Source organism: Piliocolobus tephrosceles, chromosome 11 (assembly GCF_002776525.5).
Source record: "Piliocolobus tephrosceles isolate RC106 chromosome 11, ASM277652v3, whole genome shotgun sequence".
In the NCBI taxonomy this organism is placed as follows: Eukaryota; Metazoa; Chordata; class Mammalia; order Primates; family Cercopithecidae; genus Piliocolobus; species Piliocolobus tephrosceles.
This window is the reverse complement of record NC_045444.1, coordinates 110,996,213-111,020,386: the sequence shown is the minus strand read 5'-3', so window position 1 is coordinate 111,020,386 and position 24,174 is coordinate 110,996,213. Positions and strand designations below refer to the sequence as shown.

The window sequence follows — 24,174 nt, the reverse complement described above, 5'->3', positions numbered from 1 at the left end:
TTTAAGATTGTCAAGTAAAATGTAAAATACCACACAGACTGATAAAAACTTCTCATAGTCTTTATGTGGTATTGGGGTATTTATTTTTTTAATTTTATTTTGAAAAAAAGTTTTATGAATAGCACGATGTGAACTCTCATGTACCCTTCACCTAGATTCACCAGTTGTTTACATTTTGCTACATTTTTTTTGCCAGTTTTTCTATTGATATGTGTTATGATTACTGTTATCATTATTATTGCTGAACCATTAGAGAATAAGTTTTAGATTTCATCTACCCTAAAAGACTTTGCAACATTTCTTTTAAGAATAAGGAAATTATCTTACTTAACCAAAGAACAACGATCAAAATCAGGCAGTTTGACAATATAATACTGTTGCCTAATACATTCCTTATTCAGATTTCACCAATTGTCCTGTATAGCAGTGATTTCCTTTATAGCAATTTGTTTTCTGATCCAGGATCCAGTCCAGGATCTCATGTTCAATTCCTCAGCCTTTCTTTGTCTTTCAGCACATTGACATATTTGAAGAGTATAGGTCAGTTGTTTTGTAGATTATCCCTCAGTTTTTGGTGTGTCTGATTGTTTCCTCATGACTAGTTTCAGGTTATGCATTTTTGGCAGGAATAATACGTAAGTGATGTTGTGTCCTCAGTGCATCACATCAGGAGGCACTTGATGTCAGTTTATCCCATTATTGGTGATGTTAACTTTGATCATTGGTGTCCGCCAGATTTCTCCACTGTGAAGGTACCTTTTTTCCCTTTGTAATTCATAAGTAATCTGTTCAGATATATTTTGACACTGTATGAATATCCTGTTCCCTAGAAACTTTCATGTGATGGTTTTGGCGTCCATTGATGATTCTTGCATGAATCATTATTACTTATGGTGGTTCCAAAACAGTAATTTTCTATTTCTACTCTTTCTTCTGTAATTTCTTTCTCTTAAAGGGAATTACATGAGCCATGCAGTTAGTATCTTATGAAGCAAGGTGATTGTTCTTCACACAATTAGCAGTTTTTTATTAAGTGCCTATTAATAAGCACAGCTTTCAGTGATAATATAGTGGATGCAAAGAGATACAATACTGTCCTTTCCTGGGGTTTTTATTGTGATGTGAGAGATGGATGATACACACATTTAGATAACCGTGTGAGTCATTATATAATTAAGTGGCACGTGAGTTGCATAGGCAATAAAGGGCTTAAGAATTCAAACAAAGGAGAGGTTGCCCTGGGCTGTAAGATTTTATGGGGAAGGATGAAATTGAGTTGAGCCTTGAAAAATATTTGGGATATATATGAACAGTGTGGTGGAAGGCATTCCAGGATGGCAGATGTTGTGAAATTATATAGAGATGAACTGGTTGGTTAAACTTAGGTGGTAAGTAGAGTTTGACTGAGGCATATAATAATTATGGGGATTAGTAGATTGTAGTGTTACAAAGATGGTTTGGGAACAGATTGTAGAAAAATTTGGGTGCCAGGCTAAAGAATGTGGACTAAACTGTAGACAGTTATTGGAGGTTTTTAAGTGGGTGATAATGTGACAGAATATTTGAAGATGTGATTTCAAGTGGGTGATTATGTGGCAGAATATTATGAGGATGCTTTAAATGTAAAATTGAGAGGAGGTTTATAAAATCAGGAGAAGACCTGGAAAGATCTGGGTAAAGTGATAGGCTGGAAATGAATGGATGATGTCAGAAATTCTAAACTAAGTCTAGACAAAGCTTGCTTACTCGGAGAATTACAGTGCCACCAAGAGAATTATAATGCCACCAATAGCAAATACTATGAAGCAATAGTGGGAAGCTGACTTGAAATGGATAGAGAATATGATAAGTTTTGTTTAGATTAAACTGAAAATATAATATATTCTCACTTGGAAGATACCTTATAAATCATTTTGCATGTGAGGAAAATTGAGTGTGAGATCATAGTAAGATGCCCAAGTAGAGAGATCATATGTTCGGAGACACATAGATTTAGAGCTTGGGCAGGAACTCAAAATTAGATGTGGAGATTTGGCATTTGGTAACATATACTGAGGAACAAGTGTTGGAGTTCAGAAAACAAAGAGCCCATAGCCAAAGGATGAATCTTAGGAGCAAACTATAGTAAGTAGGTGTGGGAAATGGAAAAAAACAATTTAAGAAATTTGGCATCCAAAGAAGGACAGGTGAAAGAGTTTTGTTTAAAGCTGCTGAAGGAGAGAAGATTGGAACAGTCCAGTTATTGGATATAGAGAGTATGGGATTAAGAACAATGGAAAAGAAGTAAACTTAGAAGAGGGACATGTTCTCATTTGCCGGAGGTTCTATAGGGAATGATAATGAACACAATTAACTTTTACTTAGCATTTACTGTGTGCTAGGCCCAGTTCTTGTGCTTTTACATGTTTTAACTTAGCTAACAGTCACAGCCCAATGTTGCAGATACTACTATTATGTCTGAAAACAAATGAAGAAACTGAGGCATAGATAATTGGTCATTTGTCCAGATCCATGTAACTATTAAGCGACCTAGCTGGAACTAAATTCAGGCAATGTGGCTTTAGTCTGAGCCCTTGAATTCTCTGTAGATCTGCTCCTAAGGTAGAATGATCAAGTTGGAGTATGCTGAAATTCAGTGAAAGGGGCTTCAAGTTAACTGACTTACTGTCTGTAAAGCTCTAGTCCTTTAAATTCTAGGAATCCTTTAAATTTACTTATATGTACAATAATGGAGTTGGAAATAATATTCCTGAGATTCTTTATTTCTAAAATTACTTTGAATCTAGTAAACCATCCATTTTCTGAAAATGAGACGAAGAGACTTGGAGTAGCCTTTGTGAGGGATATACTAAGGAATTGACAAGTGAAGAAAAAGATAGCTTAGTAGGAGTTGGCCTGTGTGCAGTGTCAGTTTTTTTAAAGCTTGGGCACAGATGCAGACAAAAACATCAGTAGTTGTGTGTTAGGGTTGAGAAGTGGCTCATCCAGAAAGTGAGGAGAACAGAGAAGGCCAGAGTGTGAGATCAGTGTTAAGGTGACCGAGTTTTGGGCTCAAATATGGTCAGTTGGATGTTGAAGATACGGTCCAGTAGGATATTGAAGTTATGTTAGCAGTCACTCCATGAGAACTCTGAGTTTTAGTGTATTATAAGTTGCTTAAAGTGGTCCCATATTAAGGTTAACCGTTGTCTTCATCATCTTAAGCTACTGTAACAAATACCATAAACTGGGTGCCTTAAACCAATATTTCTCACCATTCTGGCAGGTTCTCACTTGTCGAGATTAAGGTGCTTGCAGGTTCATTTTTCTGGTGAGAATCCCCTTCCTGGTCTGTAGACAACCACCTCCTTGCTGTGTCTTCACAAGGCAGGGAGGAGGAGAGGTCATGTCTCTCATGTATCTTATAATGGTACCATCCTCTTAATGAGGGTACCATTCTCAAGATTTAATTGCCTCCAAAAGGCCCCACCGCTAAATACTATCACATTTGGGATTAGGGCTTCTTAATATGAATTTGGAGAACACAAATACTCAGTCCATAACAATTATCATTTCAGAACATAGGCAATTTTTATAATATATTACCCAAAATGACATTCAAGTTGATTGTACTAAATAAATTTTAAAATATGTATATGTTTAGTATATGCTAAATTCTTAAATTTACTTTCCTTATACATAGTCATTAATGATCATTGCCAGCATCTGAAAATGTTCTTTTATTTTTTCTTTTCTTTTACACTCATTTGACTAGACAGTTTTTGACTAGGAAATGTACCAGTTTCAGCATGTCTGTTCATTGATTATTTAAAGTGAATTAGATTTTGAAGCCTCTGCTAGTTTCTGTGCTTTTGTTTTCATGTTTACTCCTATTTTATGAGACAGTTTTAATAATCATATAAACGCAGTACTACTGTATTGAATGGGACACTACCGAAAGAGAACTATTAACTGATAGGTAGGACCATCTGACATGTTTGTCTCCTAAGGTAGTAAGTCTCAGTTTGTTCTACTAAATGGGACTTAGGGATGTTACTGGTACAGTATGCAAAAGCGTAGTTTGCATGAAAATCAGTATTGCCTATCTCTGCATTGCATGTTTTGACTAGAAGGTGAGATATTGTTTCAGGGTTCTGTGTTAATACCTATCTTGAATCTCACAGAATATATCTTTTTTGTTGCTCTGAAAGCATTACTGTTTGGTCTGCTCATCAGTTTTTAATTCACAGTGCTTTTGGCGGTTAGCTGAACTGCCTGACAAACCATATATTTATTTATTTTAAAGCAGAGTGCTTTTAGTGCTATGGTGTACATAGCCAAGACCCATCTTTTCACGTTGAAGAATTCCAAGGAAATACAATTTTTACATGAACTGAGGGCTGGTTTGTTAAATAATTTGTTGGTACTTTGATTTCAAGGTGAAGATAGTGAACATAGTCAAACATTTTGGTAAAGTAGCACAACACAAACTCCCAGACAGCAGATGACGGGAGGCTTCAGAGAGTACATCTCTTTGGGATGAAAGTAGCTGATTGTTGGCTTTCAAAATAAGTTCACAAAATTGAAGGAGGCATAGAAAATATAAATATTGTTTCTCTAATAAAAACACTTCTGGTAGGATATTATTTTTCTTGTCTCTGGAAGAATGTTTCCTTTGAGGAAACTGACATCCAAAGGAATTTAGTTCATTTCTCAAGACCACAAGGCAAAATTTAGGGTGTAATGTGGCCTTTATACCTCACCATAAAAAAAATCTTGATTTAGAAAATGAAAACATTTCAACTTACACAGGAATTTGTTTTTTAACTTTTTTTCTAAAGTAAAAAAGCTTAGTAATGGAGGAAAAAAGTTCTGCTTTTCAGATTTAAAGACGTTTAGAATATATATCATTTTGTCAAAGTGTCAAAGGTATCCTGTAAGACTTTTCCTATCCCAGAATTCAGCATTCAAAACTGTTTGCCAGGCTCTGTGCTAGGTGTGAGGAAGGTATTGGTAAATAGAACACATCTGGTTCCTGCACTTATGAAACAGATAGTAAACAGGTAAACAAGTACTTAGTTATATAATCAAGAAAACGGGATACAGTGATAGAGGAAAAAATGATAATGACAACTACATAGGTTAAGAAAGGGCTGTTTGAGGAAGTGGTAGTGTTTAAGCTGGGATTGCAAGAAAGAGAGAGCTCACAAGAAAAGTGGGTTGAAGAGTATTCTAGGCAAAGTAAATGGCTACACAATACTTTTTTCTGTAAAGGACCAGATAGTATTTTTGTTTTTCTGAGCCATACATTCTCAGGCACAGCTCCTCAGAGTCTGTTTTTGTAGCACAAAAGCAGCAACAGACCAAATGTAAATGAATGAGCATGGCAGTATTCCAATAAAACTTTAAAAAGGCAGCAGGCTGAGTGCAATGGCTAACACCTATAATCCTAGCACTTTGGAGGCTGATGTGGGAGGAGCACCTGAGGCCAGCAGTTTTGAGACCAGCCCAGGCAACATAATGAGACCTTGTCTCAAAAAAAAAAAAAAAAAAAAAAAATGGCTGGGCATCGTGGCTCATGCTTGTAATCGCGGCACTTTGGGAGGCTGAAGTGGGCGGATCACGAGGTCAGGAGATCGAGACCATCCTGGCTGACACGGTGAAACCCCATCTCTCCTAAAAATACAAAAAATTAGCCGGGCACCTGTAGTCCCAGCTACTCAGGAGGCTGAGGCAGGGAGAATGGTGTCAACCCAGGAGGCAGAGCTTGCAGTGAGCCGTGATCACACAACTGCACTGCAGCCTGGGCGACAGAGCAAGATACTGTCTCAGAAAAAGAAAAATTAGCCGGCCTTGATGGCACACACCTTTAGTCACAGTTGCTCGGGAGTTTGAGGCTGCAGTGAGCTGTTACTGAACTACTGCACTGCAGCCTGGGCAACAGAGTGAATTAAAAAAAAAAAAAGAAAGCGGGAGGCTATTCTTTGCTACTTCCTAAAGTTATTGAATAAAATCCTGTCATAAGTGGGGAGCGAAGAGTTTGTAATGGAGAGGAATGGGACAAGATGGGATTGCAGAGAGAAGCAGAAGCCAGATCATGCCAGGCCTTGAAGCCATGGCAGAAGGCTTTGTAATTAATTATATGTACATTAGGAAGCCATTTAAGGATTTTAAGCAAGATCAATAAGTTAGAGGGCTTAAGAGTTGAAATAAGGGGAGTAATCCAGTAATTCAGGTGAATAACAGCGATGATTTACACTAGTGTAGTGACAGTTAATGATTGAGAAAATTTTAAAATATAAGATATATTTTGGATATAGAATGAAAGTTACCTGCTAGCAGATTGATTGTAGGGAATAAGAATCAGTGACAAATCTAAGATCAGTTTTAGGTTTTTGGCTCTTGGCTAACTGGCTAGGTGATTTAATTTTCTGATACAGATTTGGGGCAGACAAAGGAGCTCTGTTTTGAACAGGTTAGTTTTAAGATACGTATAAAATCCTCAGGCTATGTGTGTAAGGTGTATATGAAACAAGCAAATTTCATGTTTACACTTGGATTCCATCCCCAAGATCTCTCATTATGTATATGCAGACACTCAAATCTGAAAACTGAAACACTTCGGGTCCCCATGCATTTAGGGTGAGGGGTACCCAACCTGTATTTAAAGCCCTGGAAGTAAATGAAGTCACAGAGACAAGAGAAAAGAGGGCCCAGGATTGCACCCTGATTAATTTAAACACTTAGTGTTCAGATACATTGAGGATTGCAGTGGAGACTGAAAAGTTGCCAGTTAGTGGTACTTAAGACTTAGCTCTAACCTTACGTTATAAGATGATAATATTTGACAGGTATTTAGCAGAGTTACAGTTTTTCACAGCCTTTTTGCGTGTGTATGTGTGTGTGTATGCGCGCGTGCACTTACATGTGTATATGTATGTATTTCAGATACTAAAGCACGTTTTTAAATTTAGGAATAGTAATAATTAGTTTTGCTACTTGTGGGCACGTTAAGGGTGGAGCTGTCTTCTTTCATTCTCCTTTCATAAGGTTCCTATTTGGGATTCAAACTTGACAGTCTTTAAGCTTGTTGTGGAGTAACAAAGGACTTGCCTTTTCTTCTAACTCCTGTTGAGCACTTTAATAGTAAGAAGTAACCTAGATGCAGCTGCAGTGGGAAAAGTACTAGGTAGAAAATAGAACTGAGCATTGGGACTAATTCTCTCACTAATAATCTTGAGCAAATTACTAAACCTTTCTGGAATTTAAAGTATTAATCTATAAAATGAGTTTGGGGTTGGTTGTTTTAGCCCAAAGAACTTTAAAAATTATGATTATGTGTCTTGATAAGCTTAGGTTATTAAGACTTAGGAAGATAATAGTCTCTAAGGCTGTTTATTCCTCTGCCATGTGTTTGAAATAAAAACATACTCAATTTTTTTTCTTTTCTTTTTTTTCCCCTGAGACAAGGTCTTACTGTCGCCCAGGCTGGAGTGCAGTGGCGCCATCTTGTCTCACTGCAATCAACCGCGTAGGTTCAAGCAAATCTCCTGCCTCAGCCTTCTAAGTAACTGGGATTACAGGCGTGTGCCACAATGCTTGGCTAATTTTTGTATTTTTAGTAAATACAGTGTTTTGCCAAGTTGTCCATACTGGTTTTGAACTCCTAGCATCAGTGATCAACCCGCCTTGGCCTCACAATGTGTTGGGATTACAGGCGTGAGCCACGGTGTCCAGCTTTTTTGTTGTTGTTTTTGTTTTTTGGAGACAAGGCCTTTGTGTTTCCCAGGCTGGAGTACATTGGCGCAATCTCAGTTCACTAATTCTCTGCCTCCCAGGCTGTAGTGATTCTCTCACCTCAGCCTCCTACATAGCTGGACTATCGGCGCGTGACACCATGTCTGGCTAAATTTTTTTTTTTTTTTTTTGTAGAAACAGGGTTTCCACCATATTACCCAGGCTGGTCTTGAACTCCTGGGCTCAAGTGATCCATCTGCCTCCCAAAGTGTTGGGACTACAGGCATGAGCCATTGTGCCTGGCCTCAATTTTTAATTTTCTTGAAGTCAGGGGAGAAACTTTAGTTTTAATATGGGAAGAGCTTTATTATCTCAATTTTGTAATGCTTAACAGTTTTCTTAGATTTACCTTATGCTTAATTTCTTCATTTTTAATACTCCATAGTAGTAATCAGATAACATGGTAACCTCATAAATGAACCTATAAAAATTATTGAACTTTGAAAGTTGGTTTCTTAGAAAAATAGCTGAACAAAAAAAAGTTAACATTTAAAATTAACTTGTCTTTTTAGTTATTATTGGAAAGAACATTTATTCTAGTGATTTTCAAAGTTTTTCTATCTGTATGTCCTATTCTTCAAATAGTATCTTACTTCCATCGAATGGGAGGAAGCCAGAATAAGAGGAGCTTCATCCTGCTCACTTTTCATTTATTCAGAAAACTGCCTGTTGAGCAAGGCACTGGTGCAAGCATTTGTACTATATCAAGCAAAGATTCCTGCCTTTGTGGAAGTTATGTTTTAGACTTACATACTTGGATCTATGCCTTGTAGTCTTAATCTGTTCTAAGCACTTCTGTTTTACTGGTAGGGAAATTGCAACCTTAAAGGGGACATAGTTTCAAGTTTTAAGTGACTTTCTTTTTTGAATTTCTTTGTAAACTGCAATGTCTTTTCGTAGAACAAATAATACCTCACCATTTATCTTCTGTACCTAGGGTTTTATTTGCTGAAAATGCTGTCTCTGTGCAAACTACTTTTTCAATATATTTTTCTCCCTATTTCTAGAGGGTGAAGAAGAACCAGTTTTAAGTTTTATATTTGTAAGTAAGTTATTTATGTGGAAATGAAGTTGGTAACTTTAAGGTAAACTGTGAACTTTTCTGTATGTCAATTTCTTAAATAGATTTACTTTTATAATAAAGCTTTTGGAGTGCTTTTCCCTTTCTAGGCAAATATTAATTTAATGGAAAACATTAAAATTAATGTTTTTAATGGCATTTACATACAATATGTAATGACTGCAGTGAGTTAAGGATATTGATAGAAACACTTGGGAATAAGATTTTCCTTAGCAAAGACAGATTGATTTCAGAGGCCCACAGAGATTGAGTTTCTCCTATGTTTCAGCCACCCAAAAATAAATAAGACATGATTCTTGCCAGCAAGAATCCCATAATTTTAGTGAGGTAATCAGATTTGAGGGGGGGGATTATTTTGCCTGAGGAATTCAGGGCAAGGTAGAAAGAGGCGGTCACTTTCGATTATACTTAAAGCATTACTCAAGATTCATCATGTGAACAAAGCCAAAATATTATCCCAGTCGATAACAAGGAGAGAAAGTTGAATGAGAAAAATGGCAGGTAGGTATGAGCATAGTGAGATAGATCGGTGTAGATGGAAGGTGAACATGCTGTTCTTAGTAAAGATGAACAAAAGCATCTTTGAATGTTTTTGTAGGAAATGAGGATAGTAAAGTGGGTTGGTCTAGATTTGGAAAACCATTGTAGGGGATTTGAATTTTATTCTGTTGATGCTGGGAGCCATTGCTTTATAATCCTTAGAAAGGCTGACTGCAGTGGAGAAGATGTAGTCAGGTATTTAGGATGAGTGCCATTTTCAGTGCCTTGTTGCTGCTTGCTCATCTTTAGTTCTCATGCTGTCTTGTCTTGATGTTTAACTTAAAAGTTGTTGGAAGGTACTCAACCCATTATGTTTTTTGGGATGGTGGTGACAGGAGTGAGAAGAGACTGTGAGCCAGGTGTAAAAACTGTTAATGGGTATGATACGGGGATAGTGACCTAAATATAAATAGTGTAATCCCAAAAGAGACAGAGACTGTTGGGGATAGCGTATGGAAAAGGGATTATTAGAGAGTCAGAAAAACAGCAACCGTGGTATATGAAGGACTTTGGAAATTCAATGGCTTCTACTTTGAAAGGGATGGAAGAGAAATGATGCTGGGGGAGAGTGAGGCTTAAAAGTGTTGTTTTGACAAGTTTGCCCATGTTAAGTATCAGCTATTCTGCTTAAGTTGTTAGGTAGACTGTAAGTACTTTGAGGGCAAGTACCCCCCCCCATCCTGTTTCTGTTGTATTTTTTAGTGATATTCTTCTACTGTTACTAAGTAAGTGAATATATGAACTTGGACCTGTTCATTTATCTTTGTGTCTCCTGCTCTTTGCATGTGGTTGGCACTCAGTTGTCTGTTGAAATGAATCTTTGAGAATACTACCAGCAGTCAAAATGGAAACCACCATGGTTCGTAGCCAAAAATAGCTGAGATCTATTTTTTTTTCTCTCTCTCTGTTGGGTAATACCTCTCCCTACTCAAGTTAATTACTAAATCTAACCACCATTTAGAAGGACAGGTGATTATTGGGCTATATGCCTCTGTTTTTTTGAGACTGAAGTCTGTCAGTCGGCTTAGAACCAGATGATGTAATCTTGAGAAACCGTGGTCCTTTTTTCTATCATACTCAAGAGAACAAAAGACTAGTTGCTGTGTTGTCATGCTTTGTGTATGTTTTCCTGATTAATTCTGTCAGTGTGCCTGTTACTAAGTTTAACCATGATACTAATGCTATAATAATCACTTTTAATGTATATCTTAACCATTGGGAATAGGATACTTCACAAATAATAAGTCATAGTGGTGTTTTTCTGTGGTGTACTGTCATTTTTCTATCTGCATTCCTTTCCAACCAGTAAGTAAAATGCTATCATTTTTCATAGTAGTATTTTGTACTGATGGAGAACTCATGATTTTTCTAAGTCATACTATTTTAAGAACACTTTAAAAGCATATTTGAACTAAGAATGCCTTTAAAAAATGTCAAATTTCATGTGATTTTAAAAATAGTATTTGCTTCAACATGTAGCAAATTATCTTTATGTATGAAATTGTGAAAGTTTATTGTCCTAACACCTGTTCTGTGTTCCTTCTTTAAACTTTGTAACTTTTTTGTAGTGCTATTTATTGTATTCTACTTTGTATTGAGGTCATTTGAATGCTAATATTAGGCTCCCCCTTCTCCCCTCTCCCTCAGAGATTGTAAAGTGGCTGAAAGTGTCTTGTATTCCTCATAGTGCCTAGCACCCTGCTTTGCCTGCTGGAAGCAAACATAGATACATGAATTGTCAGTCTGGGGAAATATTTTGTATACTTTTGAATGGGTGGTTGATGTCTGATAATAGGACCTCATTTCTTTAAGAGCTTCATTTTGGACACTTGAAGCAAAGAGTAAGAATGGGGAATATTTCCACTAAGAATGAATTTGAATTTTGAAATTGAGAATAGTGTGTTTTTTGTGAAATGCTGTAAGTTACATTACTGTGTATATTAGAAAGTTACTTAATGAAGAATCTTCTGGTAGCAGTGGAGAAAATGTTTTCCCTACAGTGGCTATCTTACTGTTTTTTTTAAGGATACTGGTATGATTTCTCTGATCACTATTGCCATCTTAATTCTTAAAGTTAATTAGAAATAATGAGAATAACATAGTCTACTGTATGAAAAGGACAGTGAATTTTATGTCATTCAGGAATCTCATCATTAGTTAATTCTTGGAAAGTTTAAAATATCTACAAAACTTTAAATTAATTTTCTTGGCCTTAGTAGAAGCTTGTTTGAGATACAGAAACCTTAAGATTGCTTATGTATTCTGAGAGTAACATCTGTTAATCAAATTTGTATTAATTGTACAAATAATTGGAGTTTGGCTGCATTAAGAATTCCTCAAAGTACGAGATAAAAGAGTTCCTTCCAGTTATTCAGAAATTTCTGTCCTTTAGATGAAAAGAAAGCAAGCGTCCCTGTTCCTGACCTGCCCCTATTTATTATATATGACTTCTGTAAAAATAGCAAAACATTGCAATGTTTCTTTTTAACCTTTTAGATCAGGAATTCTCAGGGTGAGGGAAAGAGCCATGAAGCTTTTTTTCCAAACAGTTGTATCAGCTGTCCTCTGTATCTTATGACTTGACTCCCATTGTGATTCACTTTCTGTAGTAAGCCACTTTCATTGATAGGTTTGCGTCATATCGCTGTGGTGTGATAAGGTAGAAAAATTTTGAAATCTTCAAGCATTATTTAATGGCATTTCTTGGGAGAATAAAATTTATATAACTGGCAAAATTTATAAAGTGACAAACCCCCAGACCACATGTGATTAATGCAGGACTGAAAAAAGTATGTTTTAAGTGGAAATTTAAATGCTATTTTTATTTTTTTTAACTTTTTTTATATGTGTAAGTATGTTTTTGTAACATTATTTATAATGATAAACTAAAAGCAACTTATCCATCGTTAATAAAGTGATTGAAGAAATTATGGCATTAAGTGCTGTTTTTGTAGGTCATAGTAAATGTTGCATGTTTTTGTATTGCGCTGTCTTTAACAGATGAAACAGGCAACATCTTTTGGAGTTTAGAGCCAGAAAGATAGCAGGCATCCAGTGGCTGTCAATTATTTGAAAATAGAAGCCCTAATTTTAAAAATCATACAAAACTATTATAAATCATATTTAATCAGGGGAAATGAAGTCTTTTCGGCACTGGTACTAAGTAAGGCATTTCAGTGGAACATGATGTCATTGATCTAATCAACCATAGTCACATCACAGGTAAAGAGGTGCTACAGACTAGATAGGTTAGGTGACTTGGTCAGAGTCCTTAGTTAGTGACTTCCTGGGCAGTTGTCTGCAGAGAGGTTGAGTATCCCTAATCCAAAAATCCAAAATCTGAAACTTTTTTTTGTTTTGTTTTGTTTTTGAGATGGGAGGATCTCACTCTGTCACTGTAGCTGGAGTGTAGTGGCATGATCTTGGCTCACTGCAGCTTCCACCTCCTGGGCTTTAGTGATCCTCCCACCTCAGCCTGCTGAGTAGCTGGGACTACAGGCACGCACCATCACGCCCAGCTAATTGTTTGTATTTTTGGTGGAGACAAGGTTTCGCCATGTTGTCCAGGCTGGTCTCAAATTCCTGAGCTCAAGTCATCTGCCCACCTCAGCCTCCCAGAGTGCTGGGATTACAGGCATTGAGCCACCACACCTGGCCAAAATCTGAAACTTTTTGAGTGCTGAGATGATGCTTTAAGGAAATGCTCATTGGAGCATCTCAGATTTTGAATTTTTGGATTAAGGATGCTCACCTGGTAAGTATTATATTCAAAAATCTGAAAAAACCGAAAATCTGAAAAAGTCAAAAATCTGAAACACGAGTGTCCTCCAAGCATTTTGGATAAGTGATACTCAACCTTAGATGATTTTGATTATCTTAGCTTCTGGGTGAATGTTAAAATACTATAGATTTATAGAATGATATACCTTTGAGTTATTGTACTTCTGTGATACTTTTTAATGTCCTGGTATAATTAGGATGTGCTCCACGTTATTATGTCCCATTTTATGTTTTTAATACATGATAAGTATTTTTTCGATGGACAGTAATGCCAAGTATAAATTTCTGTACTTTGGGAATTTGTCTATATTTGGACCTAATGTTGTCCTGAACTTGGAGACTTGTTTACCAAGTCCTCAATTTTCAATATTCCATATCATCATTGATTATGTGACTCTGTTTTAGTTTCAGTGAACTTTAGAATTAAAGTTCTTAATTTGTTTTAGCTGATGATTTCTTTGTTTTACCTAGACGTTTAATTAGGATTGGCTGGCTGGATTTTGCCCCAGGCATTGAAATTTAGAGTGTGAAAAATTTTAATTAATGATTAAAAACAATTATGTGCGTTGTGGGGTATGGGAGTACTCTGCACATTATGTCCTTTAGCTCTTCAGCTAGCCCAAGAGCTGCTGGCCCAGTATCAGCTTCCTTGTCAATCCACGGAGATCCTTGAGAATGAAAACTCAAGGGCAAAGTTTGGGAGCCTGTAGCTCCTGGTCATGCCAATGCCTGCTGTTCTCTCCTGTCGTCTTCCTTTCCAACTCCTTTTGTTTCTCTTTACCAGTAATTTGACTGACTTGAGGATGTGTATATTGCAGCTTGGACATTAATTTATCATTAAGCAGGTTTTATTATACAGTTGAAAATAGGCCAGACACGGTGACTCATGTGTATAATCCCAACACTTTGGGAGGCCAACATGGAAGGATCATTTTGAGGCCGGGACTTCGAGACCAGCTTGAGCACAACAGACCCCTCACCTACATACACGCACGCAAGCACGCACACATGCACGCACGCGCGCGCCCCAGAAGTGCTGGTGTGTGCTGCTGAAGTCCTAGCAACTTGGGAGGCTGAGGTGGGAGCATAACTTGTGCCCAGGAGCTTGAGGCTGCAGTGAGCTATAATTGTGTCACTGTACTCCAGTCTGGGTGAAAGAGTGACACCCTATTTCTTAAAAAAAGAAAAAGTTTCCTTTTGACAGTAATTCCACTTTAATCTTTGCTAAGGATTTAATTTTTAAAAATGCAAGAAAAGCTATATCCACAGAAACAAAGAATAGGCAAATTTGAATTGTTGCAGAGTGATTCATAAGGTTGATACACGCAAATTGTTTAACAATTCTTTCATTGTTTGGAATTTAAATTGCTTTTATGAATAAAGCTTGTGGCATCATAGCTTATGTTTATGATAAAATCATAAAACAGGACCCAATTTTCAAATAATAATTACTTCAAATTTTTAAAAATTAGTATATAATAAAATTGGCCTTTATTTTCATCTCTGTGAATTTCAGCACACATATAGATTCATGTAACCACTGTCACAGTTGATACAGAACAGTCGATTGACCCCAGTAAACTCCCTGTTACCCCTTATAGTTCTCTTAATCCCTAGTTCCTGACAACCACTGATCTGCTGTCTAACGCTATAGTTTTTGATTTTTTTTTTTCAAGAGTGTCATATAATTGGAATTATAGTTTGAAATCTTTTGCGACTGGTTTCTTTCATTCAGCATAATTATTTTGAGATTGATTCAAACTATTGTATCAATAATTTGTTCCCCTTTATGGCTGATATTCTGTTGTATGAATGTACCACAGTTTGCTTATTCATTTACCTATAAACTTGTTGAAAGACGTTTGTGATTGCAAGTAGAGCTCGTATGAACATTTGTGTGTGATTTTTGTGTGAATGTAAGTTTTCATTTCTCTAGTAAATATATAGAAGTAGGGTTGGTGGGTCATGTGATGTTATTTAACTTCCTAAGACCTGCCAACTGTTTTCTGGTAAGGCTGTACCATTTTGTGTATGGTAGTTCTAGTTGTTGCAAATCTTCGTCGGCACTCGATACTGTCAGCATATTTTATTTTAGCCATTCTGATGGGTGTGTGTGGTGGTATCTCATGGTTTTAATTAGCTTTTCCCTAATGACTTAACGTGGTTGAACATCTATTCATGAACAAAATTGCCATCTGTATATCCTCTTTTGTGAAGTGTGTGTTCAAGTCTTTTGCCCTTTTTTAATTTATTTGCTGTCATTGCTAAGTTGTAAGAGTTTTTTTTTTTTTTTTTTTTTTAATATGTTCTGGATACAAGTCATTTGGTTTTTCTCCTAGTGTGTAGCTTCTCTTTGTTACTGTGTCTGCAGAACAAAAGTTTTTAGTTTCAGTAGAGTCCAGTTTAGCATTTTTCTTTTATAAATTATGCTTTTGGTATCATTTGCTTAAAATTATCAGATGACATCATCTTCTTACATTTTATTGTAATACAACCTTTTTCTTTGGACTACTATGGTGCATTGGAAATGATATGATACAGCTAGGTATTTTCTCCTAAACCAAAAGTTAATATTAAATGTTAATCAGTGGCACTAAAAACTCAGGACTCTTCTCACTCACAAGTGGGAGTTGAACATTGAGAACACGTGGACACAGAGATGACAACAACACATACCAGGGCCTGTTGGGGGCTGGGAGGTGAGGGGAGGGAACTTAGAGGATGAGTCAATAGGTGCAGCAAACCACCATGGCACACATAAACCTGTGTAACAAACCTGCACATTCTGCACATGGATCCTGTGGGTGTTTTTTTGTTTGTTTTTTAGAAGAAAAAAGCAGGACTCAGAATTGCATAAGTGCTATTATTACAACAATATAAAAACATGTTCATGTTGAAGAAGTTCTGCAAAGGGAAGAAACAGAAATGGCTAGTGTGGGAGCCAGTGGTTTCCTAGTCCTGGATGGTGTATCAGAATCACCTGGGTAGATACTTTAAAATTAGGGTTGTCTTTTGATCTTGGGTGGCCCCCCCCAAGTGTTTCTTTTTCTTTCTTCTTTCTTTCTTTTTTCTTTCTTCTTCCTCCTTCCTCTCCCTTTTTTTAAAAAAAAATATAAAGTTTATTTTTATAAAAAATATAAACTTTGGTTTTTTGAGCAATTTTAGATTTACACCAAAATTGAGTGGAGAAACTGGACACAGTGTAATCCTAGCACCTTGGGAGACCGAGGCGGGTGGATCACTTGAGGTCAGGAGTTCAGGACCAGCCTGGCTAACAAGGTGAAACTGTGTCTCTGCTAAAAATACAAAAATTAACCAGGTGTGGTGGCGCACATCTGTAATCCCATCTACTAGTGAGGCTGAGCCAGGAGAATGGCTTGAACCTGGGAAGCAGAGGATGCAGTGAGCCGAGATTGCGCCACTGGACTCCAGCCTGGGCAACAGAGCGAGACTCTGTCTAAAAAAAAAAAAAAAACAAAAGTGATGGACGGAAGATACTAAGATTTCCCATATACACCCCTACCCCAACATATGCACAGCCTCCCCCCATTGTGCACATCCCACATTTATTACAGTTGATGAACCTACGTTGACAGGTCATCATCACTCCATAAAGTCCATAGTTTAGATGAGGGCTCACTTTTGTAATGAACTCAGTCTATGCGATTGGACATACATTCACTAGTATAGTATTATACAGAATAGTTTCACTGCCCTGCGAATCCTGTGCTCTGCCTACTTATATACCTATTTTTTTTGCTGTCTCCTTAGTTTTGCCTTTTCCAGCATGTCATATAGTTGGATCATACAGTATACACCCTTTTCCGGTTAGCTGCTTTAACTTTGTAATAGCACTTAAGTTACCTCCATGTCTCTTCATGGCTTAATAGCTCATTTCTTTTTAGTGCTGAGTACCATTCCATTTTCTAAATACAGTAAAATTTATTAATCCATTCATCTGCAGAGGAACGTCTTGGTTTCTTCCAAGTTTTGGCAATTATGAATAAAGTTGCTTTAAACACTTGTGTGTGGGTTTTTGTGTGGACATAAGTTTTCACCTCATTTAAGCAAATACTCAGGAGTGTGATTGCCAGATTATATGGTAAGAGTATGTCTAGTTTTGTTAGAAACTGCCAAACTGCCTTCCACAGTGACTCTACCATTTTGCATTCCTACTGGCAGTGCATGAGATATTCTGCTGCTGTACGTCCTTGCTAGCATTTGGTGTTGCCAGTGTTTTGGCCATTCTCAAAGGTATGTAATGGTATCAGATTGATGTCTTAATTTGCAGTATCCTAGCGACATATGATCTTCTCAAATGCTTACTTGCCATCTGTATATCTTCTTTGGTTTTAAAAATTGAGTTACTTTCTAAGTTTTAAGAATTCTTTATATATTTTGGATAATAGTTCTTTATTAGATTTGTCTTTTGCAAATACTTTCTCCCAGTCTGTGGCTTGTTTTCTCATTCTCTTCTCTGAAGTCTTACTTATTTTTAGAGGTAGGGTCTTGCTGTGTTGCCCAGGCTTGCCTCAAACTCCTGGGATCAAACAATCCTACCCCCTCAGCCTCGTGAGTAAATGAGCCCACAGATGCACTACTGCATCATATTTTAATCTGTTTGTAAAAGCTCTTGGGTGACTCTAATTCTCTGCCTGATTTGTGATCCACTGTTTTGAGCTTTCTCTTTCTTCCTTTGCAAAGCTAGTGCCAGGCACAGCCATCAGTTCTCCATCACTCATACTTCATTTCATCTTTTTTGTCACAGCTGGTCCCATCCTGCTCTCAATTTCTCTAGTGTTGCTACTTCTTCTTCCATGTCTCTCGCTTCAAATTTCAACTCTTCATCTGTGTAACTTCATTATAGGTTTTCTTTAATTATCTGTTCATACTTAATCCATAGGCTCTTTTGGTTCTGGTACCACCTGTATAGCAGGGTTCCCTCCCATTTGCCTTGCTGGTGCAGAAAGTAGGTAATTGTGTTAGGCCATGAGATTAACAATGTTACCCTGGGAGGGGTATTTCCATCATATTTCCCATGCTTGCTTGCTTGCTTTTTCAATCTTTTATAAGATGTTAATAATTTGTAAAATAAAGATCTTTTTTTCACTTACTGTGTAGTTTATGTGCCAACTTAACCGTCTTTTTAAAAGCTTATTTTAATCTTCATAATCTTCATCTCATTCCTACCATTTTATTGTGTATGTTTGAATAAATATCTGTTCACTTTCAACTAATTTTCCACAGAAATGTTAGAGGAAAAATTTTTTGTTCATAGTATAGTCTGAATAAGAAGACCTTGGCAGTAGTATATCTAAGGCATTCATTTTATTTCTTTTAGTCATGAGTTTGTGTGTGTGCATAATTGAAAAATAAACATAAAATTAGCTCTTAATTGCAGCTATTTTCTGCTAGTAAAATTCACTGTTATTGGTCAGGATAATTTTTTGAGGTATGATGCAAATAAGGCAGTTATTTATGACACAGTGTACTAGTAGATCACATTTTATTTTGCTGAAAGGCAGGTATAAATATAAATGAGAAATATGTAAATACTCGATATATTTTATCATAAAATGTACAAATCAGTGATTTTAAAGAACATGCCTTATTTTATAACGTTAACTTTTTATTTAATTGGACAGTTTTTCATTCATTCAACAAATATGCAGGCACATTTATGTGTTCCAAATTCAGGGTGATTTTAATGTAGTTAACATTTAAGTTAATTTTATAATGTAGCAGTATGTAGAAGTTCATATAAGTCCTTTAAGAATAATTAATGGACTTGATAATCTGATGTTTCAAATACTTTTTTTTTGTATGTAGTATAGATTGCTCTTGCATTGTCATGATTTTAATTTAATTGCTACTCTTCGGTAAAGGAATACAAAGCTTGGTGTAAAATTTTGAAAATAAGCACGTTTTCAACTTGCTGGGTTTTTGTGGGGGAGATTTGCATCTGACAAGTGCTAGATTTAATGAGTTGAAACAAGTGATACATTATTCATTTTGTATAAGTATTTCTATTAACTAACGATATAGTTAAAATTTTCGGAATAATTTCTGGATGATGTAACTTGAAGTCATGGAGCTTAGTCTTGTGAACAAAAGATTAAATATATGATACAATTCTAAATTATGTGGTATAGGCCTAGTGATTTTTATACTGTACATTTAGTAGACTAGATGTATTGTCTCATCATTAAATCTAATAACCTCATTTTCCTCAATATGTAGGAAAAGATTCTGTTTTCTTAGTTTGAACTTATTCTTCCACAGTGTGTTGTGTGTATTTTGTTTGGCACTTGTAGCCACTTGTTCATATTAGATCTGATAACAGAATGGTGTTTTATTTTTGTGTATTTATAATTGTTTCAGAGGTGTCTTTATATCTCAACATACATTAAGTAGTTGATGTTTCTCAGAAAGCACCATAACTTCAGCTTTTTCCTAATCTGAAAAAGTGTAACCACTATTAAAAATTCTCTATGGGAAAGGATATTTGGAGATAAAATAGTTTTGTTTAGGCTAGAGTTATTGAGAGTTTTTTGAGCTGGTTTATGGAAGGTTGGTTGGATTTGAATAACTGTAGAAGTTGGCAGTATAGTCCCAAAGTGTTTCAGGAACTTAGAGACAAACACACGATGACTTTGTGATAAAACGAGAACCAGAGTCTGGATTCTGTTTCTGAGTGAAATGGTCTTTCTTCTGTGCAGCTAGCATAACAGGAAGGAGTAGTGGTCAATAACATTTTATCAGGATGGTACTAAGCTTGTGGACTGTGGAAAGGAGTTCTTGAAGTCTTGAGTAGTCTTTATCAGGGTTGGATTAGAAAGACATTTCAGACTCAAAGGAACTTTTATGTGCAAAAGCAGATATCCTGAAAGAGCTTACGTTGGAGGTGAATCATGGCATTGGAGGGCAGAGATATGAAATAAATGGTATTACATATACCAAGCACTATTCTAGGTGTGGGATATACACATGGAAAAGACAGAAATCCTGCCACCATGGAGACATTTACAGTTTAGTGGAAGAAACAATAAACAAATAAATTGTAATATTGTAGGTAATGATGAATACTATGACAGGAAACAAATTGTATAGTGAAGAAGTAGAGCTAGGGGTTCTTTGAAATAATTGGTTGGGAAAGACCTTTCCAGAGACGAAATTTGAGCAAAATAAAGTGAGTGGGACGAGCCATGTGAATTGAGGCAGAAGGAATGGCAGAGCACAGTTGCTGTATTTAGTAAAGAGGCCATTGTAGCTGAAGTGTGCTAAGTAGTTTATTATAGAGTGTTTACTGAGTACTAAGCACTGTTTTAAGTGTATTACTAGTGTTAATTCAATTCTTACAACAATCCTACAAGAAGAGTGCTATTTCACATATAAGGAAACAGGCACAGAGATTAATTTATCCCAGGTCACCCAGTTTGTTAGGGAGCTGGGATTGGAGCCCAGGTAATTGACTCCAAAATCAGTGTTCTTAACCATTATTCAAAGTTGGGGAAGGGAAGGTGTAGTAGGAAATTTAGCAGTAGCATGGAGCCAGTCTTACAGGCCCTTATAACTTGCTATAAAAATATAGGATTTTACTCTGACAATGATGTTAAGTCATTGGAGGGTTGAGAAATACCTAGGAAGTTGATTTATGTTCTGGAGATCAGAAGAGAAGTCTATACTATACATATACATTTGATACTCATCTGTGTATGTAAGTTATAGCTTAAAATATTTCCAGTAGCCTATAACATTTCTTTGATTTAAAATTAAGGATTCCACTTCATTATTTTATTAAACAGATATGTGCATGCCTATATATATGAGTGTGTGGATCTGTGTGTGCAAACTAATGAACTCTTCTGTTACTAGGTGCGAGAAGATGTACTAAATTCATTGAATAACAACTTTCTTCAAACGCTAAATCAAGCTTGGAATGATCATCAAACAGCTATGGTGATGATTAGAGACATACTGATGTACATGGTAAGTAGAGCTTTTTTAATGTTTTCTTCCTTTAAGCAGTTAAGCATTTGAAGGCTGGGCCTGTAATCCCAGCACTTTGGGAGGCCAAGGTAGGCAGATCATTTAAGGTCAGGAGATTGAGACCAGCCTGGCCAGCCTGGCAAAACCGTGTCTCTACTAAAAATACAAAAATTAGGTGCGGTGGTGGGCACCTGTAATCCCGGCTACTTGGGAGGCTGAGGCAGGAGAGTTGCTTGAACCGGGGAGGTGGAGGTTGCAGTGAAGTGAGATCGTGCCACTGCACTCCCACCTGGGCAACAGAGGAAAAAAAGGAAATTAAACATTTCAAAACTCAATGACTTTCTGTCTAACTTATAGTACGTCTCAGTGTGGAAGGTGGTTTTTGGTTTTTAAATAGACAGCACTTTCTTTGTAAGGGCCAGCCTAAGCCCATGTGAATAAAAATCTTAATTGTTCACATAGTGAATGCTTAGAATGTGAAACTGAAAGGGAATGATTTAATTTTTTTCTTAGTATTTAGCACTTGTCAATGAAAAATATGGAAAAAACCTTATTAACATCTCTTCTTAAGAGTTGTTAAATGACAATACGAGAAACAAAAGCTAAATATTATCTTACAAGTTTTTACATCCTAAATTCTTTTTTTTTTTTTTTTTTTTTTTTTGAGATAGAGCTCACTCTGTTACCCAGGCTGGAGGTGCAGTGGCGCTACCTCTGCTCACTGCGAGCTCTGCCTGCCGGGTTCAGACCATTCTCCTGCCTCCGCCTCCCGAGTAGCTGGGACTACAGGCACCCACCACCACGCCCAGCTAATTTTTTTTGTATTTTTTAGTAGAAACAGGGTTTCACCATGTTAGCCAGGATGGTCTCGATCTCCTGATCTCGTGATCTGCCCACTTCAGCCTCCCAAAGTGCTGGGATTCAGGTGTGAGCCATCGCACCCAGCCCAAATCCTAAATTCTTACATCTTCAGTGAGAGAGGATATCATATTAATACAAGTATTTTTCCTGATAATCATACTCTCATAGCTGCCATCTATTTCTCTTAATAGTAAATTATTGCAGTGTACTATTGCGGCTAGTCTTGTTTAAGGATATTAGCTTCTCCACATGTATATTCCATTTTCACCGGCTGTTGCTGTATTTTATTTTTATCAGTCAAGAAAAAAAAAATCCTGCTCAGCAAGACCACTTGGAAAACACTGACTTTGATCTGAGCTGTTTAATAACTTTCAGAGAGATTAAATTATCAGTTAAAAAAATTTGGTATTATAGAATGACTCTAGATTCATTAAGTTTAATTATTGTGTCACTCCAAAATTAGCAAGTTAATGACTTGTTTTACTTCAGGGTTTATGTTTGTGTATTGGATGTAATTATTTTTTCCCAAGGTTTTGCCTTTTTATATTTTTATTTCTAGTTTTTTTTAATTTTAATGTAGTGATGAGAGCTTGTCCTAGTTTCTTTTACTTGGTAGAATAAAGCAATGTTTGGAAAGAATTTCCAATGAGAACAAACAACTGTAAAGTTTTTTGTTCTGCCCTGTGATTTCAGTCAGGCCTTTTACCCCTGGTTTTGTAAGGGCTTAGTGGCAAAGGGGTCAGGGAGAGGTCACTTCACTCTTAAGGGATTTGATAAAAGGTATAATAAATTATTTAGCTTTTCTGAGCATCATTTTTCTCATCCGGTTATAAATTAACCTTGTGTTATCATTTTGAAGTTAAATGAGATGGTATGAGACAACATGTATCATAATATCTGGCATATAAATTTGAAATAAGTTAACTTGTTGCTGTTTTCGAAGTTCTAGATATGGTGAGTCTTTAAATTGCATCCTAACTGTCTAACATTAAGATAAAAAACCACTTGTAATCTTACGGTTTATTCTGTTGACAAAAGAAGTATTTTAAAATTTTATACACATGCATACTCTGATGTTATTTTTAAAGTCTGTTTTGTTTTAGTCCTCTGCCTCCCTTTTTTTCTTTTTTCTTCTTCCTCTTTTTTTTTCTTTTTTTTTTTTTTGCAGTGAAATCTCAAATCTTGAATTCTGTGTCTACACATGGTCAAGAAGTTAATTATTTCATGCCTCAGGTTCCTTGTCTATAAAATGAAAATAATATGGGGTAGAGTAGCCATGAGGATTAAGCGAAACTATTCATGTAAAGCACTTGTAGGGCTTGGCCCATAGTAACATGCTCATTAGAGATTAACTGGTATTATTTCTTGTCCCTTCATCTTTTCATCAAACCCATTTGGTTGTACCACAGTGCTGCATGAACTGAAAATTCATACAGGGTAGATTGATGCCACTGTTTGTCGCATCAAAGACCTATGGTCAACCCTTCACACTGCCCAGCAGTTTCACTCTTTTTCGTTAGTCAGCTTGCTCCAGCAGTTATTTCTCTTCAGACCTCCAGCTCTGCCTTGGGTTCTCTCCCTTGTAGTAAATGATAACTGCCTTCTACTTCTCAGAGGAAAAGAGAAAGCATCAGGTAGGAACTATGCTTCTGTTTTGCCACTAAATCTAGAACTTTACTTGTATTTTCTCCCCTTTTATGTTTTTCTTTTTCCCTCTTTTAGTAGAGGGTGGTGTCCTCTTCTGTCAGAGGCCATGTTTCAACCTGTGCTATGGGTCAGTCCCCTTCTATCTTGTCATGAACCTTAAGTATTTTAGGGTTCTGCCTTTCATATTGGATCTTAACCAGCATTAAACATATTCAAGCCACTCACTCAATCCTCAGAATAGCCGGGCGCGGTGGCTCAAGCCTGTAATCCCAGCACTTTGGGAGGCCGAGACGGGCGGATCACGAGGTCAGGAGATCGAGACCATCCTGGCTAACACGGTGAAACCCCGTCTCTACTAAAAAATACAAAAAACTAGCCGGGCAAGGTGGCGGGCGCCTGTAGTCCCAGCTACTCGGGAGGCTGAGGCAGGAGAATGGCGTAAACCCGGGAGGCGGAGCTTGCAGTGAGCTGAGATCCGGCCACTGCACTCCAGCCTGGGC

The 24,174-nt window shown here is 36.7% G+C and overlaps 1 protein-coding gene across 2 annotated transcripts in view; it reads left to right on the top strand.

The window, feature by feature from the left end:
• CUL3 (cullin 3) overlaps window positions 1–24,174 on the top strand; it is a 116,438-nt gene that overhangs the window by 29,371 nt on the left and 62,893 nt on the right. For both annotated transcript variants that reach the window (XM_023222377.1, XM_023222382.1), the window contains one exon: window positions 21,053–21,166. In XM_023222377.1, the coding sequence (XP_023078145.1) occupies window positions 21,053–21,166 (114 nt within the window). The remainder of the gene's footprint in view (window positions 1–21,052; window positions 21,167–24,174) is intronic.